The sequence below is a fragment of the Rutidosis leptorrhynchoides genome, chromosome 7 (assembly GCF_046630445.1).
Source record: "Rutidosis leptorrhynchoides isolate AG116_Rl617_1_P2 chromosome 7, CSIRO_AGI_Rlap_v1, whole genome shotgun sequence".
Lineage (NCBI taxonomy): Eukaryota > Viridiplantae > Streptophyta > Magnoliopsida > Asterales > Asteraceae > Rutidosis > Rutidosis leptorrhynchoides.
In genome coordinates, this window is record NC_092339.1 from 317,059,207 (window position 1) to 317,086,610 (window position 27,404).

Consider the following 27,404-nt stretch of genomic DNA (forward strand, 5'->3'; position numbering starts at 1 on the left):
GATCTCGTTTGGGTTACCTAATCTTGTGCGTAAGATATCAGATAACTGGTAAATACCCGTGTGTTGTAAGGTGGGGAAAATAGCAGCCTTAAGTGACTAGTGTACTGCCTTCTTCTTTCCATTTCTAGAATTTTCCCAAACCCACCCGTACCTTCATCTCTCCCACCTAACCAAACCCTAATTCTCTATTGTTGATCTTGAGCTCAAATTGGTCTTGAAATCACGTTCCTTACACTCTACTGATTCTTTTAAGGTATGAATCATGAGCTTTCATGATCAATTTAGTGTTAAAGTGTTGTTTTTAAGTGTATTTGTTCAAAAGATTGATTTTGTGTCAAAATCCATGGATTTGATGTTGTTATGTTCAAAACTTTGTGGGTTTATAGTCTATAACATGTAGTAATTGAGTTGTGGTAAGTTTTGGTGTCGAAAACGAGCTCTAGATCGAGTTTTGGTGAATTTAGCTTGAAGTCCGTAGGTTATGTTCAGAATCTGCAGATGATTAACACAGTCGGCCGACTGTCGGTCGACAGTCGACCGACTGGCTAGTGAACCGACCGATTGAGTTTGACTTTCGACCGATTGTGGAAATACCAAATAAGTCAACCGATTGGGAAAGTCAGTCGACCGGTTGTGTCTACAGTCGACCGACTGTCTATGTCAGTCGACCGATTGAGGAGACAGTCGACCGACTGTGTGTCCAGGGCAGAATGTTTTACCAAAGTGCCTTTTTCAAGCCGTTATGCTGCCCGTTTGTATTTTGGTGTTCAGGACGTAAATTTTGAAATTGCATAAGTGTTAAGCATGAAAATTTTAGCGGATGCATTTTTTTTACTAATTTGCTATAATTCGCTGTTAGTGTGTCTAATCTTGATGGGAACACTATTCTAACTTGGTTTTTGTTGTTCTCAGGAGATAAGGACAAGGAAGAAGCTCAGAAATAATAACTGAGCAGTTGCTGGTAATTGGTGAGTGGGTCTATCTACGGATAGAGGTTAATTAGCATACCATGCTACTGTGGTTGACTCTTTTACCATGCATAGTGTAGGAATTGCCATGATAGAATAATATCGTTTGCCTGATGTTGTATGTGAATTATGTGTACACTGTGTGAATGGCACCAGTCGGGCCTAGGGAGACTGGGGACTCGAGACCGTGCCTAGGAGAGGTTAGAGTCCGTATGAGGTCAACCGTGCCTAGGGGAGGTTGGGTCCATAGGCTACTTATTGTGGAGTATAGTGTGAATGATGCATCCCCTGCATCTGGATAACTATACTGTGAATTGAGTAGCAGGGACTATCGGTAGACTCAGGCCCGATCAGCTGAGAGTCGTGTGCTCGTACAAGCCGCCAATCCTCGTATTGTCTTATTGTATGCTAGTTGGTAGTTAGTAGGTGTTGTTGTTAGTATATAGCTTGTGTGTGGCTTAAGCTATATCTGTTAGATAGATTCCATTCACTTAACGGTGCGCTAATCCCCCACATGTTCTCCCCTTGCAGGTTTAGGTACTGCTAGTCGGGATGGGTGCTGTTCCAGAAGACATGTTTGACAACCCTACTCTGATGTGGACTTTCGTATAAATAATGTTTTGTAATAACGTAACACCGTTGTGTAAACTTAAATGTAATTACACGGATTAATGTAATGACGTGACTTATATTGTATTTGTTATTAAAGTCTTCCGCTGTGTATTAAAAAAAATGGCCGGTGTTACAACCGACTTGTAGCCGACCAAGATCATCGAGTCTCACTCGTACCATGTCACTGACTTGTGACTCGTCATATGGTGTCACCGACTTGTGAATCACCCAAAGGGGGTCACCGACTTGCGAACCGCCACTAATACTTATGGGTCACCAACTCGTGAACGCCATGTGGCATCACCGACTTGTGAAGTACCACCAAGTGTCACCGACTTGTGAACACTATCGGGTGTCACCGACTTGTGCATCACCCGTCAATACATATGAGGTCACCGACTTGTGAACCTCCAAGAGGTGTCACCGACTTGTGAAACACCACTAAGTGCCACTGACATGTGAACACTATGAAGTGTCACCGACTCGTGAATCACTCCCCCGACCTATGGTATCACTGACTTATGGGTCACCTAACGAGACACTACCGACCTGTAGTTCTCTTCACCCATAACCTCAATAAGTCACCGTCTTGTGACACAATGCCCAATACTCACGATGTGATGCCTAAGGCCCACATCGCGTACGAGTAAATAAACCACATACATACATGTATAAATATTCCACTCACCTTGATTACTTGAAGAAATGCAACTTTCAACTTGAACTTCTTCCACCGACTTCATGCAAATCACCTACGCAAAGTATAAATGCAAATAAGCTACTCACAATGCTTATTCGACTTAAACAACACTTATGTTCTTCAAGAACATCCTATTTGACTAACTTTGACCAATGACCATTTTTCGCTCGAAAACCATCACAATCCCAAATGACTTGTGATTATGCCTCAACAACATCATTTATACATGGTTTGGTCAATTGATCACTCGTTTAAACACGCGACCCGCCCATTTGGTCCTAAAGTGTGTTTTACACCATTTTATGCATAAAACGATACCCGAAAGTCCGAAACTTATGAAATCACTTCCCGCGTTCCCGAAATAGCTAACCTTAACTTTTATAGCCATTAAACGCAATTTATAGGATCGTTTACTCAAAAACCCATTTTATGCACTAAACTAGTCAAACTTACAAGTTCATGTGTTCTTTCATCAAATCCTTTAATCATAAGGCCTTTAGATGAATTAAACCCTTTAATTAAGTTCCTTAATCAACTAATCACTTTTATCAAACCCTAAACTTATTATAAACAACCATTTTCATCATCACTAGTTTAAACCTTCATGTTCATGACTAGTGGGGTTCTTTGAACTAACCAACAAGATCAATATCACAAATTAAACCCTAAATCATGTGAGAAAATCATCAAAAATGGATCTTAAAGTTAACACTTACCATTTGTACTTTCGTGTAGCCCAGAATGAGAGGAACGAGAAACCTTCACGCCCCGAAAGTTGAATCACGAGCCTTGAACCTCAAATCTCCACTTGAATCTTGAGTGTGTTTAGAGTTTAGAGAGAAAATGGAGAAATAAATGGAAAAGAAAATGAAATAAAAAGATATGTGGTTGGGATTTATGTCCACCAACTGATCCACAAGCGAAATGACATTTATACCCTCGAATACACCTCATTTTTTCCAAGAAAACGGGTCTAGGATCCGACATGGTCGCGGCGCGACCTAGGCCAACGCGGCGCGATGATAGCCTTGAGCTGGCACCTCGAAGCACCTTCATTCTGACCCAGTTTTGCTTGTTACATCGCGGCGCGACACCGGCCCTCGAGGCGCGGCTAACCGTGCATTTTGTCCCATTTTCAGTTAACAACGCTCAAGGGTCATAAACCCGACTCGTACTCTTCGTATCCACTTCGCATGCACACTTAAACTTCACCAAAAGTCTCTCATGGCTTAAAACTTCCATGAACCATGCATACATTACCATATATATATATATATATATATATATATATATATATATATATATATATATATATATATATATATATATATATATATATATATATATTCCATGCTCATACATATTTATATATCTTACGCGTACAAGATATTCGGGTCTTACAGGACAAGACCATCGACCGATAGTGTATGACTTCTGACCAGCGAATGTAATTTTGACGATCGACCGATTGGGGGAGACCATCGACCGATGGTGTGTGGACGATCGGCCGATGGATGGGACCATCGACCGATGGTCTTTGGCAGTGAAATTTTTACTAAGTATTGAATTATAGCTGTTATGCTGTCCATGTGTTTTTATGATTTTCAGGATGTAAATTCTGAAAATGCTTAAGTGTTAAGTAGACTTTTTTGTGGCGCTTTTTGTGACTGATTTTCTGTACTGTGCTGTTTTGTGTTAACGGACAGAAACTAACTTGATTTGCCTTATGTTCAGGTGATAAGGATAAGGAAGCTGCTCAGTGATAGATTATCTGAGCTAGTTGCTGGTATTTGGTGAGTGGGTCTATCTCCGGATAGAGTTTAAGTAGCATATCATGCTACTGTGGTTGACTCTTTTACCATGCACAGTGTAGAAATTGCCATGTTAGAATAATATAGTATGCCTGATGTTGTATGTGAATTATGTGTACACTGTGTGAATGGCACCAGTCAGGCCTAGGGAGACAGGGGACTCAAGACCGTGCTTAGGTGAGGTTAGAGTCTGTCATAACCCGTCCTTAACCATAAGAACGCGTTAGATAACGTATGATTTCATTGCGAGGTATTGACCTCTATATGAGACATTTTTGAAAGAAAACTGCATATATTATACATTACAAACCATAACCATTATTTTTGTTACAAGCTTAAGACAATAAAAAGAAGATTAACGTTTAGCGATAATCTTCGACTTACAAACTTTACAAATGATGACAACAACACGGTTTCTAGCATATTTTACAATACAACATCTCGGATATGCAGTTTTATTTTTGACACAAACATGCGTACGCAAGATCCTGGTTAGATCCAACATGATGCAGCGGAAGCTTTAGAAATCACCTGAGAATAGACATGTTTTAAAAAGGTCAACATAAAGTTGGTGAGATATAGGTTTAATGCCGGCAGCAATATATATATAGACCACAAGATTTCGTATATAAACAGTTTAATAAAAGTATTCTAAGTGGTTGAGCACTTGGTAACCATACTTAACATTTTCACGTCGCATATTCCCTTTAATATGAAATCTTACTACACCGTACCAAGTGTAGTCACAAAACGAAGTACTGTGCAACCGTTGAATACTGGTCGTCCAGTCCGGTTGGGGTTGTCAGGCCCGATAGATCTATCAACAGGATTCGCGTTTACAATACCGCTGTAAATATTAGTTACCAAGCTACAGGGAAGTATGCCAGTGGTACAACTCAACGTAGAATATATTTTTCAGTTACTTGTGTCCATAACGTAAATCATTTATAAAAACAGCGCATGTATTCTCAGCCCAAAAATATTTAGAGTTCAAAAGGGATTTATATACTCACTCTTGTCTTGATGATATATATATTTTGACTCGGTCTTCCGGTTGATATCACGAACCTATCCATATATAATATATCAATATGTTTTCATTTTAAAACAAACGTTATATATATATATACTTGTTATACTTTTAATATTTTGAATATTTCCTTAGTCCGTAGTTAGCATTCCGATGTTAGTAATTCAATTTTTAATGGTTCATTTTTAGATGTTTAATATACCCGCAATAAACAAAACTCCCAACGAAATAAATAAAACCCCATCGTATATGTATTGGTCGAGATTAATCTTGACCCATGGTACCGGTGTTGTCAAATGACGTGTTGCGTACATAAAGTACCGGTGTTGTCAAATGACGTGTTGCGTACAATCATGGGATCTTATGATTAATCTTCTCGTGTTGTTTACGGGTGATCCTGAACCATATAAAATTGAATTATAAGTACATATATATAAAATATCATGTTATCTTAGAAATATGTGATTTATATCATTTTTTTCCAATTGATCCCGTAGTTGAAATGATCTAGGATAACCAATTTTGTTTCGGTCATAGTTTCTTCGTTACAAATCCGTTTTCGTTGATTCAAATTGCCATCTTCTTGGATCGAGTTCTTCTTTAAGACTATGAACTGTAAATACCTTGGTTTGTATTCAAAATCATACGGCATAAGTGAAACATTAGTGAAACATATGAAGTTAAACATTTTTGTTACAACAAAATCATTTAATGACCATTTTTCTAAAAATACTTATACTTTGAAAAACCAAGTTTTACCTTGTTAAATTAGCATATACATAAGTTATATTACAGGTCTTGAAGTATTTTAAAAGTTAAGTTAGAAGGATCTATTTAGTTTGCAAACAAGTTTGAAAACATTCAAACTATGTTCTTGTTGTTAAACTTTTGTACCACAAAATAAGATAGCTATATATATATGAATCGAATAAGGTTATGAACATAGATTCTACCTCAAGTTCCTTGGATGAAGTTGCTGTAAGAGAGAAGTAAGAAGCTAGAATCACAAGGGTGATAGAAGTGGATGAAAGATTGGAAGTAAGTTGGTGTTCTTGGAGGGTTTTCTTGAAGTGTTTTTGTATGGTTTTCTTATGGTGTTTTAGTATGGTTTTTGAAGCTAGATCTTTATGGAACTTTGCTGGATTGTTATGGAGTTTAGAGAGTAAGAAAGAGTGTGTGTTTTTAGTTAAGAGATTGAAGTAAAAATGAATCAAAAATGATGATACATATATACTCCTAAAAATGTGATCTTTAAGGATAACATGACAAAATTTTAGTTTGTATTTTTGTAATTAGTCAAGTAATCATCCAAAAGTAATTACCTAGCTCTAAGGGCATGAATAATGGCTGGTTAGGTGGTGATTTTGATGTGTATTTACTATTAGTAAATACGTATAGGAGCTAGGTATGATACGAGTACAAATACTCTAGGTATACGTATAGAAATTTTGTGAAAAATGAAATGAGGATTCAAATATAGCTATCTTTTGTGAATACACTTATATGATTTTATGTATTTAAGTTCTTTAAAAGTAATTAAATACATTACTTATACAATATATGTATAACATTATAAGTCTTAAGTATATATGTCAAATAACGTTACGTATTGTTATCGTTTTGAAAACTTAAGTTAGTAGTTTCAAAATACACATATAACTTGTTGTTATTAATATAAAATGAGGTATTAAAACATTCCTTAATCATGTTAAATATGTATATATACATATATATACACAAACGTATAATTATCATATATTGTATGGTTCGTGATATCATCGGTCAAACTAGACGGTCAAACGTTGTATAAAACTCTTTTCGGAAATATAAGTCTCAACAATTTGGATTACTTATCATGTTGGTAAGGTTTAATTTATGTAAATATTAATCTTATAAGTATAGTATGATCGAAAAAGTGCGGGTCGTTACATTACCTCCCCGTTAAATAAATTTCGTCCCGAAATTTTAAAATTGTACCTATTTTGCGTCATCGAGAAACAAGTGCGGATACTTTCGTTTCATCTGATCCTCGCGTTCCCAAGTAAACTCGGGACCTCTTCTAGCATTCCAACGAACCTTAACAATCGGTATATTACTCTGTTTGAGCTGTTTAACTTCACGGTCCATGATTTCGATTGGTTCTTCGACGAATTGTAGTTTCTCGTCGACATGAATTTCTTCAAGAGGAATGGTGAGGTCTTCCTTTGCAAGACACTTCTTAAGGTTTGAGACGTGAAAGGTATTATGTACTCCGGCGAGTTGTTGCGGTAACTCGAGTCGATAAGCTACCGGTCCAATGCGTTCGATGATCTTGAACGGGCCTACGTACCTTGGGTTCAGTTTACCCCTTTTGCCGAAACGTATTACACCTTTCCAAGGTGACACCTTTAGCATAACCATGTCCCCGACCTGAAACTCTAATGGTTTCCTTCGAACATCGGCGTAGCTCTTTTGGCGACTACGGGCTGTTTTCAATCTCTCCTTGATTTGCACTATCTTCTCAGTCGTTTCATGTATGATCTCGGGACCAGTTAAATTCCGATCTCCTACTTCATTCCAACAGATAGGAGATCTACACTTCCTTCCATACAATGCTTCGAATGGTGCAGCTCCAATGCTCGCATGATAACTATTATTATACGAGAATTCTGCTAACGGTAGATACTTATCCCATCCGTTTCCAAAATCGATCACACATGCCCTGAGCATATCTTCAAGAGTCTGAATTGTTCTTTCACTCTGCCCATCGGTCTGCGGATGATATGCGGTACTCATATCCAAACGAGTTCCTAGTGCCTCCTGTAGTGATTGCCAAAACTTTGAGGTAAATCTACCATCACGATCGGATATAATGGAAATAGGTATTCCATGCCTTGAAACAACTTCCTTTATATACAATCGTAATAGTTTCTCCATTCTATCCGTTTCCTTTATAGGTAAGAAATGTGCAGACTTGGTGAGACGATCAACAATCACCCAAATGGTGTCGTATCCCCAGGCAGTCTTTGGTAACTTCGTGATGAAATCCATGGTAATACCGTCCCATTTCCATTCTGGAATTTCTGGTTGTTGAAGTAACCCTGACGGCTTCTGGTGTTCTGCTTTGACTTTGGAACAAGTTAAACATTCCCCAACATATGTTGCAACGTCTGTCTTCAAATTAGGCCACCAATAATGCGTCTTAAGATCTTGGTACATCTTTCCAACTCCAGGATGTATCGAATATCTTGTCTTATGTGCCTCGTTCAATATCAACTTCCTTAATCCACCCAACTTCGGTACCCAAATACGATTTGCAAAATATCGAATTCCATCTTCCCGCATAACGAGTTGCTTCTCATACTTCTTCATTATTTCATTTCCTATATTTTCTTTAGTAAGTGCTTCTCGTTGAACTTCTTTGATTTGTGAGTTGAGATTCATGCGAATTTTTATGTTCATCGCTCGTACTCGAATTGGTTCTCGTTCCTTTCTGCTTAGAGCATCGGCCACCACGTTCGCCTTCCCGGGATGATAACGAATTTCACAATCATAGTCGTTTATCAGCTCGACCCACCTACGTTGCCTCATGTTCAGCTGTTTTTGATCGAAAATATGTTGAAGGCTTTTATGATCAGTAAACACAGTGAATTTAACCCCATACAAGTAGTGTCTCCACATCTTCAATGCAAACACGACTGCTCCCAATTCTAGATCATGCGTCGTATAGTTCCGCTCGTGAATCTTCAATTGTCGGGATGCAAATGCAATTACTTTCTTTCGTTGCATAAGAACACAACCAAAACCTTGTCGCGAAGCGTCACAATATATTTCAAAATCATCGTTCCCTTCTGGTAACGATAAAATAGGCGCCGTAGTTAACTTCTTCTTCAGTAATTGAAATGCGTTCTCCTGCTCCGAGGTCCATTCGTATTTCTTCCCTTTTTGCGTTAATGCTGTCAACGGCTTAGCTATTCGGGAAAAATCTTGAATAAACCTTCTATAATAACCGGCTAAACCCAAAAATTGGCGTATCTGCGTTGGTGTCTTAGGAGTCTCCCATTTTTCAATAGCTTCAGTTTTTGCTGGATCAACCTGAATTCCTTCGCTATTAACAACGTGACCAAGAAATTGCACTTCTTTCAACCAGAAAGCACACTTAGAAAATTTAGCATACAGTTGTTCTTTTCTCAACAACTCCAGTATCAACCTTAAATGCTCTTCATGCTCTTGCTCACTTTTGGAATAGATAAGAATATCATCAATGAAAACGATAACAAACTTATCTAAATACGGACTACAAACTCGATTCATGAGGTCCATGAATACAGCTGGCGCATTCGTCAATCCAAACGGCATAACCAAAAATTCGTAATGACCATAACGTGTCCGAAAAGCAGTTTTCGGAATGTCCTCTTCTTTGACGCGTAGTTGATGATAGCCCGATCTTAAGTCGATTTTTGAATAAACACATGATCCTTGCAATTGATCAAATAAGTCATCAATTCTCGGTAGTGGATACCGATTCTTGATAGTTAACTTATTTAATTCACGATAGTCTATACACATCCTAAAAGATCCATCTTTCTTCTTAACAAACAAAATTGGAGCTCCCCACGGTGAAGTACTCGGTCGTATGAATCCACGGTCCAGTAATTCTTTTAACTGACTTTGAAGTTCTTTTAACTCGGACGGTGCAAGTCTATATGGAGCACGAGCCACTGGTGCAGCTCCTGGTACTAAATCTATTTGAAATTCTACCGATCTAAATGGAGGTAATCCCGGCAATTCTTCCGGAAAAACTTCAGGAAAATCTCTTGCCACAGGCACGTCGTTGATGCACTTTTCTTTCTTTTCGACTTTATTAACATGTGCTAAAATAGCGTAACATCCCTTTTCTAAACACTTCTTGGCTTTCAAACAGCTAATGAGTTTTAGCTTTGAATCACCCTTCTCTCCGTAAATCATCACCGGCATTTTATCCTTACCAGGAATACGAATTGCCTTCTTGGCACAAACAACTTCCGCTCCTATTTTGGACATCCAGTCCATGCCAACTATTACATCAAAACTTCCTAATTCTACGGGTATTAAGTCGATTTTAAACGTTTCTCCGGCTAGATTTATTTCACAATCACGACAAATTTTATCGGCTTTAATTAGTTTACCATTAGCTAACTCAATCATGTACTTAGCATCTAGAGGTAATGATGAACAATTCAATTTAGTGTAAAAATTTATACACACGTAACTTCTATCGGCGCCAGTATCAAATAAAATAGATGCTGATAAGTTATTAATGGTAAACGTACCCGTAACAAGCTCCGGGTCTTCTCGTGCCTCTCTAGCATTAATAACAAACGCTCTTCCACGTGCAGGTCCGCCATTCTGATTCGGGCACTGGCTCTTATAGTGACCTTGTTTTCCACACCCAAAACAAGTAACGTTAGCCAAAGCAGTTCTATTTGCGTTGGTAGCAGGAGTCTTGTTGCCATTTGTAACGAGAGCCTTACAATCTTCCGCAAGATGACCTTGTCGATTACACTTGGTGCATAACACACTACAGTAACCAAAGTGATGTTTGTGGCAACGGTTGCATAAAGGACTTTGTCCTTTATAACCAAAACCTGAACCACTACTCGCACCTTTTGTGGTTTCTTGTTTCTTATAAGGTTGTTGTTGGTTACCTCGATCATAACTTCCATTCCACTTTTTCTTGTTCCCCAATACCTTCACCTCAGTATTGAATGCTTTCTTGTCCAAAATGACCTGATCCATTAGCTCGTTTGCCATGGTTATAGCTTCATGAATTGTCTTAGGTTTCGATGCTGTAACGTTTTCCTTGACCTTTTTGGGCAAACCACCTTTGTACATTTCAATCTTCCGTGCTTCGGTTGGAACCAATTCAGGACATAGCAAAACTAATTCCATGAATCGCTGGTTGTAGTTGGTGATTTCAGTACCAACCACCTTCAAACTTCGTAACTCATCTTCTAACTTAATAACCTCATTCCTTGGACAATACTCGGTGATTATCATTGCTTTGAATTCTTCCCATGGAGTATCATAAGCTACATCTCCTCCTACCGCCTTCACATAATTCTTCCACCATGTGAGTGCACTATCTTGTAAAGTGCACGATGCAAACTTGGTCATGTCTTTTTCATCACAACCGCTGATTTTGAACACCGTCTCCATCTTTTCTATCCATCGGGTTAAACCGATAGGTCCTTCCGTTCCACTGAATGATGATGGCTTGCAAGCTTGGAACGTCTTGTAGGAGCATCCTACACGAGGATTTGGATTAACTGCAGCAGCTCTTGCAGCCTCAACCCATAACATTCTGTCGTTCACTCGCTGGTTGATGAGTTCCTCGAGTTCTTGTTCCGTCATTCGATTCAATCGCGCCATTTCCTAATGAAAGAAAATAATTATTCACATGGATTATTATAGATGTAGTGTGTATTTATAGTACATTATAGCTTATTAATAATATGAACTAGGTATTATTATAAAAGCCTTTTCTTCTTATTAGCGTTTTATAATTATATCTTGGGTAGTACCTACCCGTTAATGTTCATACTTAATAGCTTAGTACAGAATCAATTACTACAATCTAAATAATACTTAACCATGGAAAATTATTGCATTTCATACTTCAATATTTTACATATGCTTATCTTACATCGAACATTAAGCAAACCACACTATTAATATTATACAAAACATTATTCGGTTCCATGGTTTAATACGGCAGCGCATCATTTGGTCTATTTCCCAAAACATTTATGTCCAGGGAATCCCCCAACGCGAATCCTAGCTGTCTCCCTACGTTTTGGCTGAGGAGCCGAAGAACTAGATGCGGGGATAGCACTAATAGGAATAGCGGGGATAGGGGTGGTAGTGTTGAGTGGAATTGGTGCCACATCATTCTCATTAAACTCGGGATTTGGATTTTCTAATTCATTAGCCTTTCGTTTCTTTCCTAGTTCGAACTCGTCTTTTGTAATTTCCTGTATTTCTTCCTCGGGTTCACTTTCCTCCTCGGGTTCACTTTCCTCCTCGGGTTCACTTTCCTCCTCGGGTTCACTTTCCGATATTTCTATAGTTGGTTCATCCGGAATTTGTGAGTCTTCCCCAAGGATATCATTTTCGTCATCGGACAGGTTAATGACTGGAACGCCATCTGAAGATTCTGATTCGGAGTCGTTGATTGTGATAACAATTTTTGAGCTCGACATCTATCACACAACAACTAACCCATTAGTACTTATATAATATTTACATATAAATTTTAACCAACAGTGATAAGCAATGGTTTTTTTTTTTTAAATCAGACCCGGTCAAAGTCCAGACTTACTAATGTATCCTAACGGCTTCTCGGTTAGACACACTAATGCAGACCTGGTTCGCTAAGACCAACGCTCTGATACCACATGTCATAACCCGTCCTTAACCATAAGAACGCGTTAGATAACGTATGATTTCATTGCGAGGTATTGACCTCTATATGAGACATTTTTGAAAGAAAACTGCATATATTATACATTACAAACCATAACCATTATTTTTGTTACAAGCTTAAGACAATAAAAAGAAGATTAACGTTTAGCGATAATCTTCGACTTACAAACTTTACAAATGATGACAACAACACGGTTTCTAGCATATTTTACAATACAACATCTCGGATATGCAGTTTTATTTTTGACACAAACATGCGTACGCAAGATCCTGGTTAGATCCAACATGATGCAGCGGAAGCTTTAGAAATCACCTGAGAATAGACATGTTTTAAAAAGGTCAACATAAAGTTGGTGAGATATAGGTTTAATGCCGGCAGCAATATATATATAGACCACAAGATTTCGTATATAAACAGTTTAATAAAAGTATTCTAAGTGGTTGAGCACTTGGTAACCATACTTAACATTTTCACGTCGCATATTCCCTTTAATATGAAATCTTACTACACCGTACCAAGTGTAGTCACAAAACGAAGTACTGTGCAACCGTTGAATACTGGTCGTCCAGTCCGGTTGGGGTTGTCAGGCCCGATAGATCTATCAACAGGATTCGCGTTTACAATACCGCTGTAAATATTAGTTACCAAGCTACAGGGAAGTATGCCAGTGGTACAACTCAACGTAGAATATATTTTTCAGTTACTTGTGTCCATAACGTAAATCATTTATAAAAACAGCGCATGTATTCTCAGCCCAAAAATATTTAGAGTTCAAAAGGGATTTATATACTCACTCTTGTCTTGATGATATATATATTTTGACTCGGTCTTCCGGTTGATATCACGAACCTATCCATATATAATATATCAATATGTTTTCATTTTAAAACAAACGTTATATATATATATACTTGTTATACTTTTAATATTTTGAATATTTCCTTAGTCCGTAGTTAGCATTCCGATGTTAGTAATTCAATTTTTAATGGTTCATTTTTAGATGTTTAATATACCCGCAATAAACAAAACTCCCAACGAAATAAATAAAACCCCATCGTATATGTATTGGTCGAGATTAATCTTGACCCATGGTACCGGTGTTGTCAAATGACGTGTTGCGTACATAAAGTACCGGTGTTGTCAAATGACGTGTTGCGTACAATCATGGGATCTTATGATTAATCTTCTCGTGTTGTTTACGGGTGATCCTGAACCATATAAAATTGAATTATAAGTACATATATATAAAATATCATGTTATCTTAGAAATATGTGATTTATATCATTTTTTTCCAATTGATCCCGTAGTTGAAATGATCTAGGATAACCAATTTTGTTTCGGTCATAGTTTCTTCGTTACAAATCCGTTTTCGTTGATTCAAATTGCCATCTTCTTGGATCGAGTTCTTCTTTAAGACTATGAACTGTAAATACCTTGGTTTGTATTCAAAATCATACGGCATAAGTGAAACATTAGTGAAACATATGAAGTTAAACATTTTTGTTACAACAAAATCATTTAATGACCATTTTTCTAAAAATACTTATACTTTGAAAAACCAAGTTTTACCTTGTTAAATTAGCATATACATAAGTTATATTACAGGTCTTGAAGTATTTTAAAAGTTAAGTTAGAAGGATCTATTTAGTTTGCAAACAAGTTTGAAAACATTCAAACTATGTTCTTGTTGTTAAACTTTTGTACCACAAAATAAGATAGCTATATATATATGAATCGAATAAGGTTATGAACATAGATTCTACCTCAAGTTCCTTGGATGAAGTTGCTGTAAGAGAGAAGTAAGAAGCTAGAATCACAAGGGTGATAGAAGTGGATGAAAGATTGGAAGTAAGTTGGTGTTCTTGGAGGGTTTTCTTGAAGTGTTTTTGTATGGTTTTCTTATGGTGTTTTAGTATGGTTTTTGAAGCTAGATCTTTATGGAACTTTGCTGGATTGTTATGGAGTTTAGAGAGTAAGAAAGAGTGTGTGTTTTTAGTTAAGAGATTGAAGTAAAAATGAATCAAAAATGATGATACATATATACTCCTAAAAATGTGATCTTTAAGGATAACATGACAAAATTTTAGTTTGTATTTTTGTAATTAGTCAAGTAATCATCCAAAAGTAATTACCTAGCTCTAAGGGCATGAATAATGGCTGGTTAGGTGGTGATTTTGATGTGTATTTACTATTAGTAAATACGTATAGGAGCTAGGTATGATACGAGTACAAATACTCTAGGTATACGTATAGAAATTTTGTGAAAAATGAAATGAGGATTCAAATATAGCTATCTTTTGTGAATACACTTATATGATTTTATGTATTTAAGTTCTTTAAAAGTAATTAAATACATTACTTATACAATATATGTATAACATTATAAGTCTTAAGTATATATGTCAAATAACGTTACGTATTGTTATCGTTTTGAAAACTTAAGTTAGTAGTTTCAAAATACACATATAACTTGTTGTTATTAATATAAAATGAGGTATTAAAACATTCCTTAATCATGTTAAATATGTATATATACATATATATACACAAACGTATAATTATCATATATTGTATGGTTCGTGATATCATCGGTCAAACTAGACGGTCAAACGTTGTATAAAACTCTTTTCGGAAATATAAGTCTCAACAATTTGGATTACTTATCATGTTGGTAAGGTTTAATTTATGTAAATATTAATCTTATAAGTATAGTATGATCGAAAAAGTGCGGGTCGTTACAGAGTCCGTATGAGGTCAACCGTGCTTAGGGGAGGTTGGGTCCATAGGCTACTGATTATGAAGTATAGTGTGAATGATGCACCCCCTGCATCTGGATAACTATACTGTGAATTTAGTAGCAGAGACTATCGGTAGACTCAGGCCCGATCAGTTCAGAGTCGTGTGCTCGTACAAGCCGCCGATCCTCATATTGTCTTATTATATGCTAGTTGGTAGTTAGCAAGTATTGTTGTTAGTATATAGCTTGTGTGTGGCTTAAGCTATATCTGTTAGATAGATTCCATTCACTTAGCGGTGCGCTAATCCCCCACATATTCTCCCCTTGCAGGTTTAGGTATTGCTAGTCGGGATGGGTACTGTTGCAGAAGACATGTTTGATAACCCAACTCTGATGTGGACTTTTGTATAAATAATGTTTTGTAATAACGTAACACCGTTGTGTAAACTTAAACCTAATTACTCAGATTAATGTAATGACGTGACTTATATTGTGTTTGTTAATAAAGTCTTCCGCTGTGTATTTTAAAAAAAAAATTGGCCGGTGTTACAAAATGGCCTGAAATAGAAGGTATGTTATGCTTTATCGAGGGCCAACGAGCGCCCGACCATCCGGAAATTGTAGCCAGAATCTTCAAGCAGAAGCTAGACAACCTCATGAACGATATAATGAAAGGAAACATCTTCAGGACATGCGAAGCAGGTATTATATACACATCATTCCCAAATTTTAGCATCAACATGTGCATAACTGATTTACAGGTTAGCCACACCCTCCAACTTCTTTACCTATTTACATACGGTACTGGAGTAGTTAACTGATTCTTTCTGCCATAGATGATACATGCTATAACTACACACGTCTAAACTGCCTGCACCATGATCAAATTTATTTTATTGTATAATATAATTTTTCCTAAGGTATATGCCATTAAATGTATATATGTTTATATATGAATATAAATAAATTAGCTAATTAAAGAAGAGTACTTAATGAAGTAGCATTTAAGAAGCATAGAACTTATACTTTATGCAATTTTTTCCCTCCCAAATCACCTTTGATTTTCCTGCAGTACGACTTCAAGAAAATGTCCGTTGATTCATTAAATACGTGTTTTTATATAATCTACTTACATGAATAATAAGAAACAGGAAATGAGATGTTATTTATGTTAATGACCCTTGAATTGTCTACTCGCAGGTCTATATATTTTGTGTATTTGTCAAAATGCCAGTTATTAGATAATACTTGAATCATACTAATTAGTTTAAAAATTATTTAAAAACCTGCACATGTATAAGGATGACCATAAGTTCTAACATTGGAGATAAATAATCCCTAAAATTGTCCACCTTGCCTACAACATACTGGATTTAAATAATTATTTGTAAATTTTGAGAGTAATGCCTATTGTAATATGATTGTCCCAACTTTGTAATAACACATATGCTACTATAATGACCCGTGAATTGTCTACTGGCAGGTATACATATTATTGAGTTCCAAAAATGTGGGTTTCTGCATGTCCATATCTTAATCTGGTTGACCCGTGCATACAAATGCAAGACGCCCGAAGACATCAACGATCTCATATCGTCCGAAATTCCTAACGAGGCACACGATCCCGAAGGATACAAGGCTGTCACCGAGTACATGTTACACAGCCCTTGCGGTCGTAAACATAAGGATGCCCCATGTATGATTGATAACCAATGTTCAAAGCATTTCCCTAAGTCATATTATGCCGAAACCACAATCGATGAAGACGGGTACGCTAACTACAGACGTCGCAACAACGGTGTCAATGTTACTAAAGGTAAAAGCACACTTGACAATAGCTTTGTCGTTCCTTACAATAGATATCTGTTGATCAGATACAACGCACATATAAATGTCGAGTGGTGTAATAGATCTCTCGCGATTAAGTATCTATTCAAATACTTAAATAAAGGGCCGGACCGAGCTACAATTGTGATACAGGAAAACGTACTACCCACACATAACTCATCATACATTCCGGAAAAATTATTGATGTTGATGAAATCAAGAATTATTTGGATTGCCGTTATTTATCTCTGTGTGAGGCTGCTTGGAGATTATTTTTCTTACGACATCCACTTCTCTAAGCCATCCGTGATTAAGCTATCATATCATCTACCAAACCAACAGTCACTCACTCTACATGATTTGCAACATCTTCCGGCCCTGCTTCAAAGGCGAAGCATCAAAGAAACCATGTTCACCCAATGGTTTAAACTTAATAAACAAGATCCAAAAGCCCGAAACCTTACATACTCAAAGATCCCTAAAGAGAATGTCTGGAATAATGATGCAAAAGAATGGGCCCCCAGAAAGCTGAGACCCTCAATTGGTCGTATTGTCTATTCTAATCCAGCGTCAGGTGAATGTTACTATCTAAGAATGTTATTAAACATTGTAAAGGGACCACGCTCATTTGAAGAACTCCGTGCAGTTGACGGCACGTTACACCCCACATTCAAAGACGCTTGCTTCGCATATGGTTTACTCCACGATAATAGGGAATGGACAGAAGCTATTTCTGAAGCAAAACTCTGGGCTTCAGGTGCACAACTTCGCGATTTATTTGTAACCATGTTACTCTTTTGCAACATAACTAACCCACTAGCGCTATGGGAACAACACTGGGAAGATTTAGCAGACGACATTCTTCATAAAAAATAAAAATCTTCAACTTCCCAGATTTGACCCTAACCGATTCTCAGATTAAAAATTACTGTTTGGTAGAAATACAGGGAGTTTTGCATAAACACGGGAAGTCACTCTCTGATTTCCCGACTCTGCCACAGCCTGACCCATCTATGCTAACCCAACTGGACAATCGCTTGATTCGAGAATAGTTAAATTACAACATCAAGGAAATGAAGACCTTGCATGACAACCTATTCAGGTCTCTTAACCCTGAACAACTCACACTATATGAACGGCTAATCAAAGCTGTAACAAATCAGGAAGGCGGGCTCTATTTCTTATATGGCCCAGGCGGGACTGGGAAGACTTTTTTATACAATACTATTCTAACAAAACTCAGATCTGAGAAAATGATTGTTCTAGCAGTTGCATCATCAGGTATTTTTCTTTTCTTTTTTTTATCTACTTTTTTTTAAAATTTTTCCCCAACATTATTTGTGGCAGTTTTTTAAAAACTATCCTGAATCAGTATGTTTAAAACCACCATACAGCCTCTTTTATTATATCATATACTATTTTTTTTTTTAAAAATTTCCCTGGAATTATTTGTAGGACTTTAAAAAAAAATAGGAATCAGTATGTCTAAAACCAGCTTAGAGCCTCTTTTATTATATCATTTTTTCATTCTACAAACATCATACAAATAATACGTTGGTGTGTTGTTTAGACTGCCTTAACAATACATAACAACGGAAAAATGCAGGAATCGCTTCATTGTTACTACCCGGGGGCCGAACTGCACACAACCGATTTGTTATCCCACTTGAGCTCATGGAAAATAGTACCTGCGGTATAAAACAGAAAACACATTTGGCTACCCTAATGCACGAAGCAAGACTAATAATCTGGGACGAAGCTCCTATGACTCAAAGGTACTGTAATGTCCTCCCAATAGGGTCTGGAAGAAACGTTACTAATATCAAATAAACCAACATATTATAATACGAGAACAATACTAAATGAGAAAATTTAACTTTATTGAGTACGCAGCGGAAAATGAAATGTCGTTACAATAATGGAAATAACGATAAAGTAATTGTTCATATGCAGAAGTAATAAATGCGATATCTCTTGATCCTAAGTCCAAGTAGCATCACATAAGTAGTAGATAAGAAATCTTGAATCAAACAGCACCTGAGACAAAACATGCTAAAGTGTCAACCAAAAAGGTTGAGTGAAGTTCATAGGTTTATCAAAAGTAGTTATCGTTGTTTTTAGACCACAAGATTTAGTTGTAAAGTTGATCTCCCGCAGGATCAAAAAGTAGATCTCGCAGATCCAAAAGTAGTACTGATTCGTGATATTTTAGACTAAACGTTTGTTTTGTTGCCCCGATGATAAGTTGGCAGTACCTTATCACCATGTTTAAATCATTATTAAGTAATACAAAGACATCACGGTCAAATGTATCTGGGACGTTACTCCCGATAGGCCTACCCCCAATAATTAAGAATGCCTTATCCTGAAAGCAATTAAAAAATATCACTGTGGGGTCTTAGTAGCATAAGCTAGTCATAGTACAGTTTAGGTTCGTACTTGTGTCTAAGTTGTTTATATTATAAAAGCAGCATGTGTCTCACCCCAGTAAGTATAAAAAGTGCTATAGCAATAAGAGTGGGGCTATGAAAGTCACCTTAGTAAGTAGAGAGAGAGTTATTCCTCGGAATAAAGAGTTGAACGAGTGAGCAGGAAAGTCAACCTATTGACATTTAAGAGTAGTTAAGTGTTTTGCCCATGTTTAAGTTTAAGTATGTGTTTAAGTATAGTTTGTTTTACTAAGTTTCTATTCCTAGTAAGTTACTATTTTTATAAAGTTTCCATTTTTAGAAAGTTTCTTATTTTACTAAGTTTCTATGACTAGAGAGTTTCTACTTTTATGAGTGTTTTTCATTTTAGGATACTTGCCGTATTAGATTAGCTTCCAATCACCCCTTTCCCTTCGAATGGCTAATTTAGATCTAGGGGCTTGAGCCATAGGACCCTTTAAATCGGAAATCCAAACCCTCTGCCTAGAATCTCGTAGAAACCATTCGTCAAGAAAGTTCGAAGATCTATACATCTCTAATACATATCCCAAAATGTTTTTGTGCTACAATATAAGTAGTAGATTATAGGTGCTAGTAATAGTAATAGTGTATACATGTTAAGTACTAGTATAAGTAGTATTAGGTTTTAAGGTTTTAATATGTATATGTATATATAATTCATATATATACATAAAAATATTTTTTTTTAACATGTATATATGTATATATAAATCTAGGAGTGTTTATGTATATACTTATGAATAACAAGTTTATAATATGAATATGAATTAACAAAGATTAAAGTTTATGTAAATAGTTTAGGGTTTATGTTATACCTTTGAAGATTCAAGATAATTAACAAAGAAAAGATGAACACGATGAAGATGGAAGATCAAAGCCTTAAAAATCTTGAAGAACTCCTTGAAGATTCTTGAAGAACACGAAGAACAAGCTTGAAGATCCGAATACCACAAGAGAGGGAGAGGGAGAGATTGTTTTTGAGAGAGGATTTTGGTGTGATTTGTGAATGAGAAACTAGGAGTCTAGGAGTGTTTATATAGGGCAAGTATTAGAGTGTTAGTCAACATAAGGATGTTCTAATTAATGATTTTATTTTGTTTTATAATTTCTAGTCAACAAAAGGTGGTACTAGTTTATAATTAGTCAACATAAGGATGTACTAGTTTATACTTTATTTTTAGTCAACATAAGGATGTAATTGTTTAAGATTCTTTAGTCTCATTATTATTACTATTATTATTATTATTATTATTATTATGTTTATTATTATTTTTACATTTACTACATGATAAGTATTATTTTCTTTTTACTAATTCATGAATTGTATTTATTTTTATTTAGTTCCCAATTGTTTTATTATTTATATAAATGTCACTTTTTATTTATTACTTATAGATTAATAGTTATAAATAATATTATTGAAATGCATAAATTTTAATTAGCAGTGAGTGTCGAATAAAAGTTTATTATTTGGTCAACGTTAAATTGATTGTGTATATAACAACCCTTAAATAATTAATACGTATAGTCAGACAGTAAACCCTAGGGTCATTTCAGTAATTTCAGAAGTCAAAAAGTGAGGGTTGTTATAGTACCTCCCCGTTAATAAAAACTTCGTCCCGAAGTTTTAGGTAGACTTCTCGGATGCATCAGTAGTTGAGAAGAGATGGGGATATTTCTGTTTCATATGGTCTTTGCGTTCCCAGGTATATTCGGGGCCTCTACGCGAATTCCAACAGACTTTAATGATAGGTATGTTGCTTTTACGCGTTTGTTTGACCTCTCCTTCCATGATTTCTATAGGTTCTTCAACGAAGTGCATTTTATCATTAATGCGAAGATCATTCAAAATGATGATGTTATACAAGTCATTTCAGTAAATTGGATACATGAAATGTGTTATGAATGGTATTGAGCTCATTTAAAACCTTGAGCATTTTATGCCACAATATTAGGGCAGACAAACAGAGAGGAGTTCGTGAAAATCACAGTCATGAAATTTGATAGAGATCTTCATTGTTTACAACAAGAATATTTTAATGATGAATATAAGTTGAAAAATAAAGTTTTATCACTATTGAATAATATGGATAAAACGATTCGTTTATAGGAAGAGTATAAACGAAGCTATCATAAAAGAGTGAAATGAGAAAATTAAATGTTCGCAACTTTTGACGTAGTCACGATTGATTTCCTGAATTCAAGGAATTAAAGGAAATCTTCGTAATCTATAAGATTTGATTCTCCGGTATTTACGAAATTTTGAGATTTGTTTGATTAAATGCGGTGATTTGCCTCGATTGATGTGTTTGGAATTTTGCTATAAATTAGCTTCTTCTGTTTCATTATCTTCACCACTTCTATACTTTCTTTCTCAATTCAAACTTCCAAAAGATTAAGAAAATGCTAAATTCAGTTCTGATCCTGGTTATTATATTGACCATCTATGCAGTCATTCTTCTTTTTCTTTTACCGCCAGAGGAATCTGTTTACTTCTTCTATGCTCTTGGGGTTATAGTGTATTTAATTATCCCGTGTCTTTATATTGCTATATGCATTGATATACACGGTTTGTAATTTCGGAGTCGTTATCGGGCTTTATATTTTCCCTTATATGTCGGAGCTTTATGTTTTTGTTTCTTCTTCCCGACTTCAAGTGAAGCGAGTAATGGTCCAGAATTCATAGGTATGAAGTTTTGAATGATCATAATATATAAAGTAGAAAGGAAAGGTAATAGCACGATTTGATTTGTCATATTACCAGAATATCCGAAAAAGACCGAATCATCAAGAAAAATATTTTCTTGATATGTTTAGAGGTTAAATAGAATGTAAGAGTCGTGTAACATGGCAAATGATGATTATAAAATCTATGAATCATCATCTTCCATTAAAAACTGAGCATGACTTACTGTAATATAATCACGTTGGCCTGACGTCATTATATTATATTAACTCATGCTTCAATTCCCAATCACTTCTTCAAAGCATTTATAATTTAAACTCGAATTTTACAGAATATAGAAACTAAAACAGTTTCCTTTATAAAGATATCGCAAAGAGATACTTAATTGCGGACATGAATCGTTATGAAGATATCTTCCGAAATATAGAGGATATTTATGATGATATTTTGGAATTTCTAAGTTCGAAAGTTGATAAAGAAAAATTTTCCGCAAGCTTTTAACATGACTTTGGAGCAAGATATTCTCTAAAGATTTCACCGGATTCAGAATTTCCTGGATTCTTTGAATATAGGGTTTGGCCCTTGTGTTTGTCCTTGGTCTCCTCCATGGTTAGCTCAATCCGTTTTTCAGTTCCAAATTTTCTTTTGGGCTTTTCCAACGTACCATTCTTTATTATCAAACTGTTAGCCCTTAAGAACATCTATAGCTTTTGCTGCTTCGTCAGCATTCTCAAGGTTAACGAATCTGAATCATTGATTGACAACCCGAGATGGTTTCAAGAAATTTTATTTTTAGATGATTAAACGCTGATTGTAATCGTCAATGGATCTAATGGTTGACGAATAGGCGTTGTTGATTTCAAAAGTAATGAATGATAATTTTGGTGGTTTGATGTGATAATTCATCATAGAATACTAATGAATATAATTCATGAATGTAGTGATCTTTAGGAGGATAACATCTGCTATAGCTTTACTTAAATTCTGATATGTCAAATTCAGAATATGTAATTTGATTTGAATGAAAATGGTTGTTCTTTGGTGCGCGGATACATATGTGGATGTAAGTAGTATAGTTACTGATTATTGAATCAGAATTTGAAGAATGTACAATGTAACATATTAATGTGAGATATAAATATTTCTCGGGTATTACCTACTCATTAAAATATTTTCACAATTAACAGTTTGTACAAAAGAGAAGATATACGTTCATATATGTATTCTTCAGATATAATATAGATTTATTGAGTTAATATAATATTAAACTCATTTGATTTGCGGTTGAAACGAGAATGAATAATCTCCAAAACCTTAGAGATTTCATAATTGTCGCGAAATATTTCGCTAATGAAGTTATGAATCAATACTTCATCGTTCATTGTTATTTATATACCTCAGTATATGATGTTGGTGCTCGTGGAATTCTTGTGAAATTCATAAGGCACGAATGATGTTTTCTAGAAAGTTTCGAGTACATTGAAAATGAAAGTATACAATCAATCATGTATTTGAGTAATACACTTGGTTTATTATGAAATGGAGTTTATTGTGTTAAAGCAGTGATTAACAATTGTTAAGTCATTAACGAAGGATGTACATCATAGCATATTAATGATATGAATTAATCAAGTAGTACATACTAGTTAAGATTCACACGTAATAGCTTAGTATGAAAAGATTTATTATTGTTCCAATCCATATATATAAAGTATACATATGTAATTCTTCAGGAAGAATGAGTCAATACATCTTAACTCATTATTACTAATATTCCTTGGTATCTATGGGGCGTATGATGTTGATGTTTGAGGTACTGAGTGTGATGTTGAGGCGTGAAATGCGGATGTTTTCGTTGGTGAAGCTGGTGATGTTGGTGGTGATGCCGATGGTACTGGTGGTACTGGTTATGCTACTGGTGCTGCTGCTGGTGTTCGTAGGTTTCGCACCATATTCTCCAGAGCCACTACTCGAGCGCGAAGCTCGTTGACTTCTTCTATTATTCCGGGATGATTGGCGGTTCGGACAAGTGGATGAATAAGATCTAAAATTTTAGATATTATATATTCGTGACTGGATATCCTGGAAATGAGGGTGAAAATAGTGTTCCGAACGGGTTTGCCAGTAAGTGCTTCAGGTTCTTTACCAAGAGGTGAATTCGGTTGGTGGAAGGGATCACCTTCTTCTTGTCTCCATTGATTAAGTTTACTATGAACCCATCCCCAATTCATCCAAAATAGATGATGGCTGATTGGTTGGTTCATTCCGGTTACGCTGCCATTGGAGCTCGAAGAGTTCGAGGAATCCATATTATGTGTTTGGAATTAGGGTTTTTGATATGAGATTAGTTTTGAATACTGGATGATATATTCTTCTCCTCGAATACGTGTATATAGCAAAAAGATTTCTGTAATTTATGGAGGGAATTTAGGAAAAGTGTTAGACAAAATCTATTAGGATAGATACGATAAGATATAATAAGATATGATGTGTCTTTACTTTAATAATGGCAGTATGACGTGTCGAGATCATAAAGTGATAAGTATGTAATCTAATAATCTTTTGATTAAAGACTTTCAATTCGTATACTGTGATAACCCAATGACATTTTTCAATTCGCAAACCGATGCATAAAGGCATAAGGCATATAGGTACTTGATATAACAGAGAGTTATATACGTTTGAGTGTGAGTAGTAACAATTATAAGAATTTCAAAATCATGGATAATATTTCATGTAATACATATGTAATACACATAACCATGATAGATGACTTATGAATGTCAAGAATTTCTGAAATCATTGTGTCGCATTTAGATGCGGTGGTGTAATTGGATAGTACTCAGGAAAGTGAGCAGAGTTCTTAGATTAGCTCGGCATTCTAAGATAAGTAAAGTTTCTAAAGTATAGTGTAGCATTTAACAGTTAAAGGCAACAATTAAAGGCACTATGGTCAAGGAAAGTTGTAGTCCTACATTAGGAAAGAGACTTTGATTAGAATCTTTAAGTCAAGTTTGGTAAAGCATGATTGTTAAGATTATAAGGCAATTCTAAATGCTTTAAGTCTAAGGCAGGAAAGGTTATAGTTTCCTAGATTGCTAAGGCACCCTAGCTAGCAAGTAAGGCACACATAAAAATGCAATCCTGGTTCTCTATAACAGCCTGGTTATGCTCTGATACCAATCTGTAATGTCCTCCCAATAGGGTCTGGAAGAAACGTTACTAATATCAAATAAACCAACATATTATAATACGAGAACAATACTAAATGAGAAAATTTAACTTTATTGAGTACGCAGCGGAAAATGAAATGTCGTTACAATAATGGAAATAACGATAAAGTAATTGTTCATATGCAGAAGTAATAAATGCGATATCTCTTGATCCTAAGTCCAAGTAGCATCACATAAGTAGTAGATAAGAAAGCTTGAATCAAACAGCACCTGAGACAAAACATGCTAAAGTGTCAACCAAAAAGGTTGAGTGAAGTTCATAGGTTTATCAAAAGTAGTTATCGTTGTTTTTAGACCACAAGATTTAGTTGTAAAGTTGATCTCCCGCAGGATCAAAAAGTAGATCTCGCAGATCCAAAAGTAGTACTGATTCGTGATATTTTAGACTAAACGTTTGTTTTGTTGCCCCGATGATAAGTTGGCAGTACCTTATCACCATGTTTAAATCATTATTAAGTAATACAAAGACATCACGGTCAAATGTATCTGGGACGTTACTCCCGATAGGCCTACCCCCAATAATTAAGAATGCCTTATCCTGAAAGCAATTAAAAAATATCACTGTGGGGTCTTAGTAGCATAAGCTAGTCATAGTACAGTTTAGGTTCGTACTTGTGTCTAAGTTGTTTATATTATAAAAGCAGCATGTGTCTCACCCCAGTAAGTATAAAAAGTGCTATAGCAATAAGAGTGGGGCTATGAAAGTCACCTTAGTAAGTAGAGAGAGAGTTATTCCTCGGAATAAAGAGTTGAACGAGTGAGCAGGAAAGTCAACCTATTGACATTTAAGAGTAGTTAAGTGTTTTGCCCATGTTTAAGTTTAAGTATGTGTTTAAGTATAGTTTGTTTTACTAAGTTTCTATTCCTAGTAAGTTACTATTTTTATAAAGTTTCCATTTTTAGAAAGTTTCTTATTTTACTAAGTTTCTATGACTAGAGAGTTTCTACTTTTATGAGTGTTTTTCATTTTAGGATACTTGCCGTATTAGATTAGCTTCCAATCACCCCTTTCCCTTCGAATGGCTAATTTAGATCTAGGGGCTTGAGCCATAGGACCCTTTAAATCGGAAATCCAAACCCTCTGCCTAGAATCTCGTAGAAACCATTCGTCAAGAAAGTTCGAAGATCTATACATCTCTAATACATATCCCAAAATGTTTTTGTGCTACAATATAAGTAGTAGATTATAGGTGCTAGTAATAGTAATAGTGTATACATGTTAAGTACTAGTATAAGTAGTATTAGGTTTTAAGGTTTTAATATGTATATGTATATATAATTCATATATATACATAAAAATATTTTTTTTTAACATGTATATATGTATATATAAATCTAGGAGTGTTTATGTATATACTTATGAATAACAAGTTTATAATATGAATATGAATTAACAAAGATTAAAGTTTATGTAAATAGTTTAGGGTTTATGTTATACCTTTGAAGATTCAAGATAATTAACAAAGAAAAGATGAACACGATGAAGATGGAAGATCAAAGCCTTAAAAATCTTGAAGAACTCCTTGAAGATTCTTGAAGAACACGAAGAACAAGCTTGAAGATCCGAATACCACAAGAGAGGGAGAGGGAGAGATTGTTTTTGAGAGAGGATTTTGGTGTGATTTGTGAATGAGAAACTAGGAGTCTAGGAGTGTTTATATAGGGCAAGTATTAGAGTGTTAGTCAACATAAGGATGTTCTAATTAATGATTTTATTTTGTTTTATAATTTCTAGTCAACAAAAGGTGGTACTAGTTTATAATTAGTCAACATAAGGATGTACTAGTTTATACTTTATTTTTAGTCAACATAAGGATGTAATTGTTTAAGATTCTTTAGTCTCATTATTATTACTATTATTATTATTATTATTATTATTATGTTTATTATTATTTTTACATTTAC

The 27,404-nt window shown here is 35.4% G+C and overlaps 1 protein-coding gene across 1 annotated transcript; it reads left to right on the top strand.

Moving 5' to 3' along the window:
• The first annotated feature begins 15,875 nt into the window (after positions 1 to 15,875).
• Positions 15,876 to 18,006, top strand: LOC139860214 (uncharacterized). Its single transcript, XM_071848985.1, has 2 exons — positions 15,876 to 16,005; positions 16,787 to 18,006. The coding sequence occupies exons 1-2, from the start codon at positions 15,876 to 15,878 to the stop codon at positions 18,004 to 18,006; spliced, it is 1,350 nt and encodes a 449-aa protein (XP_071705086.1).
• Positions 18,007 to 27,404: the final 9,398 nt, after the last annotated feature.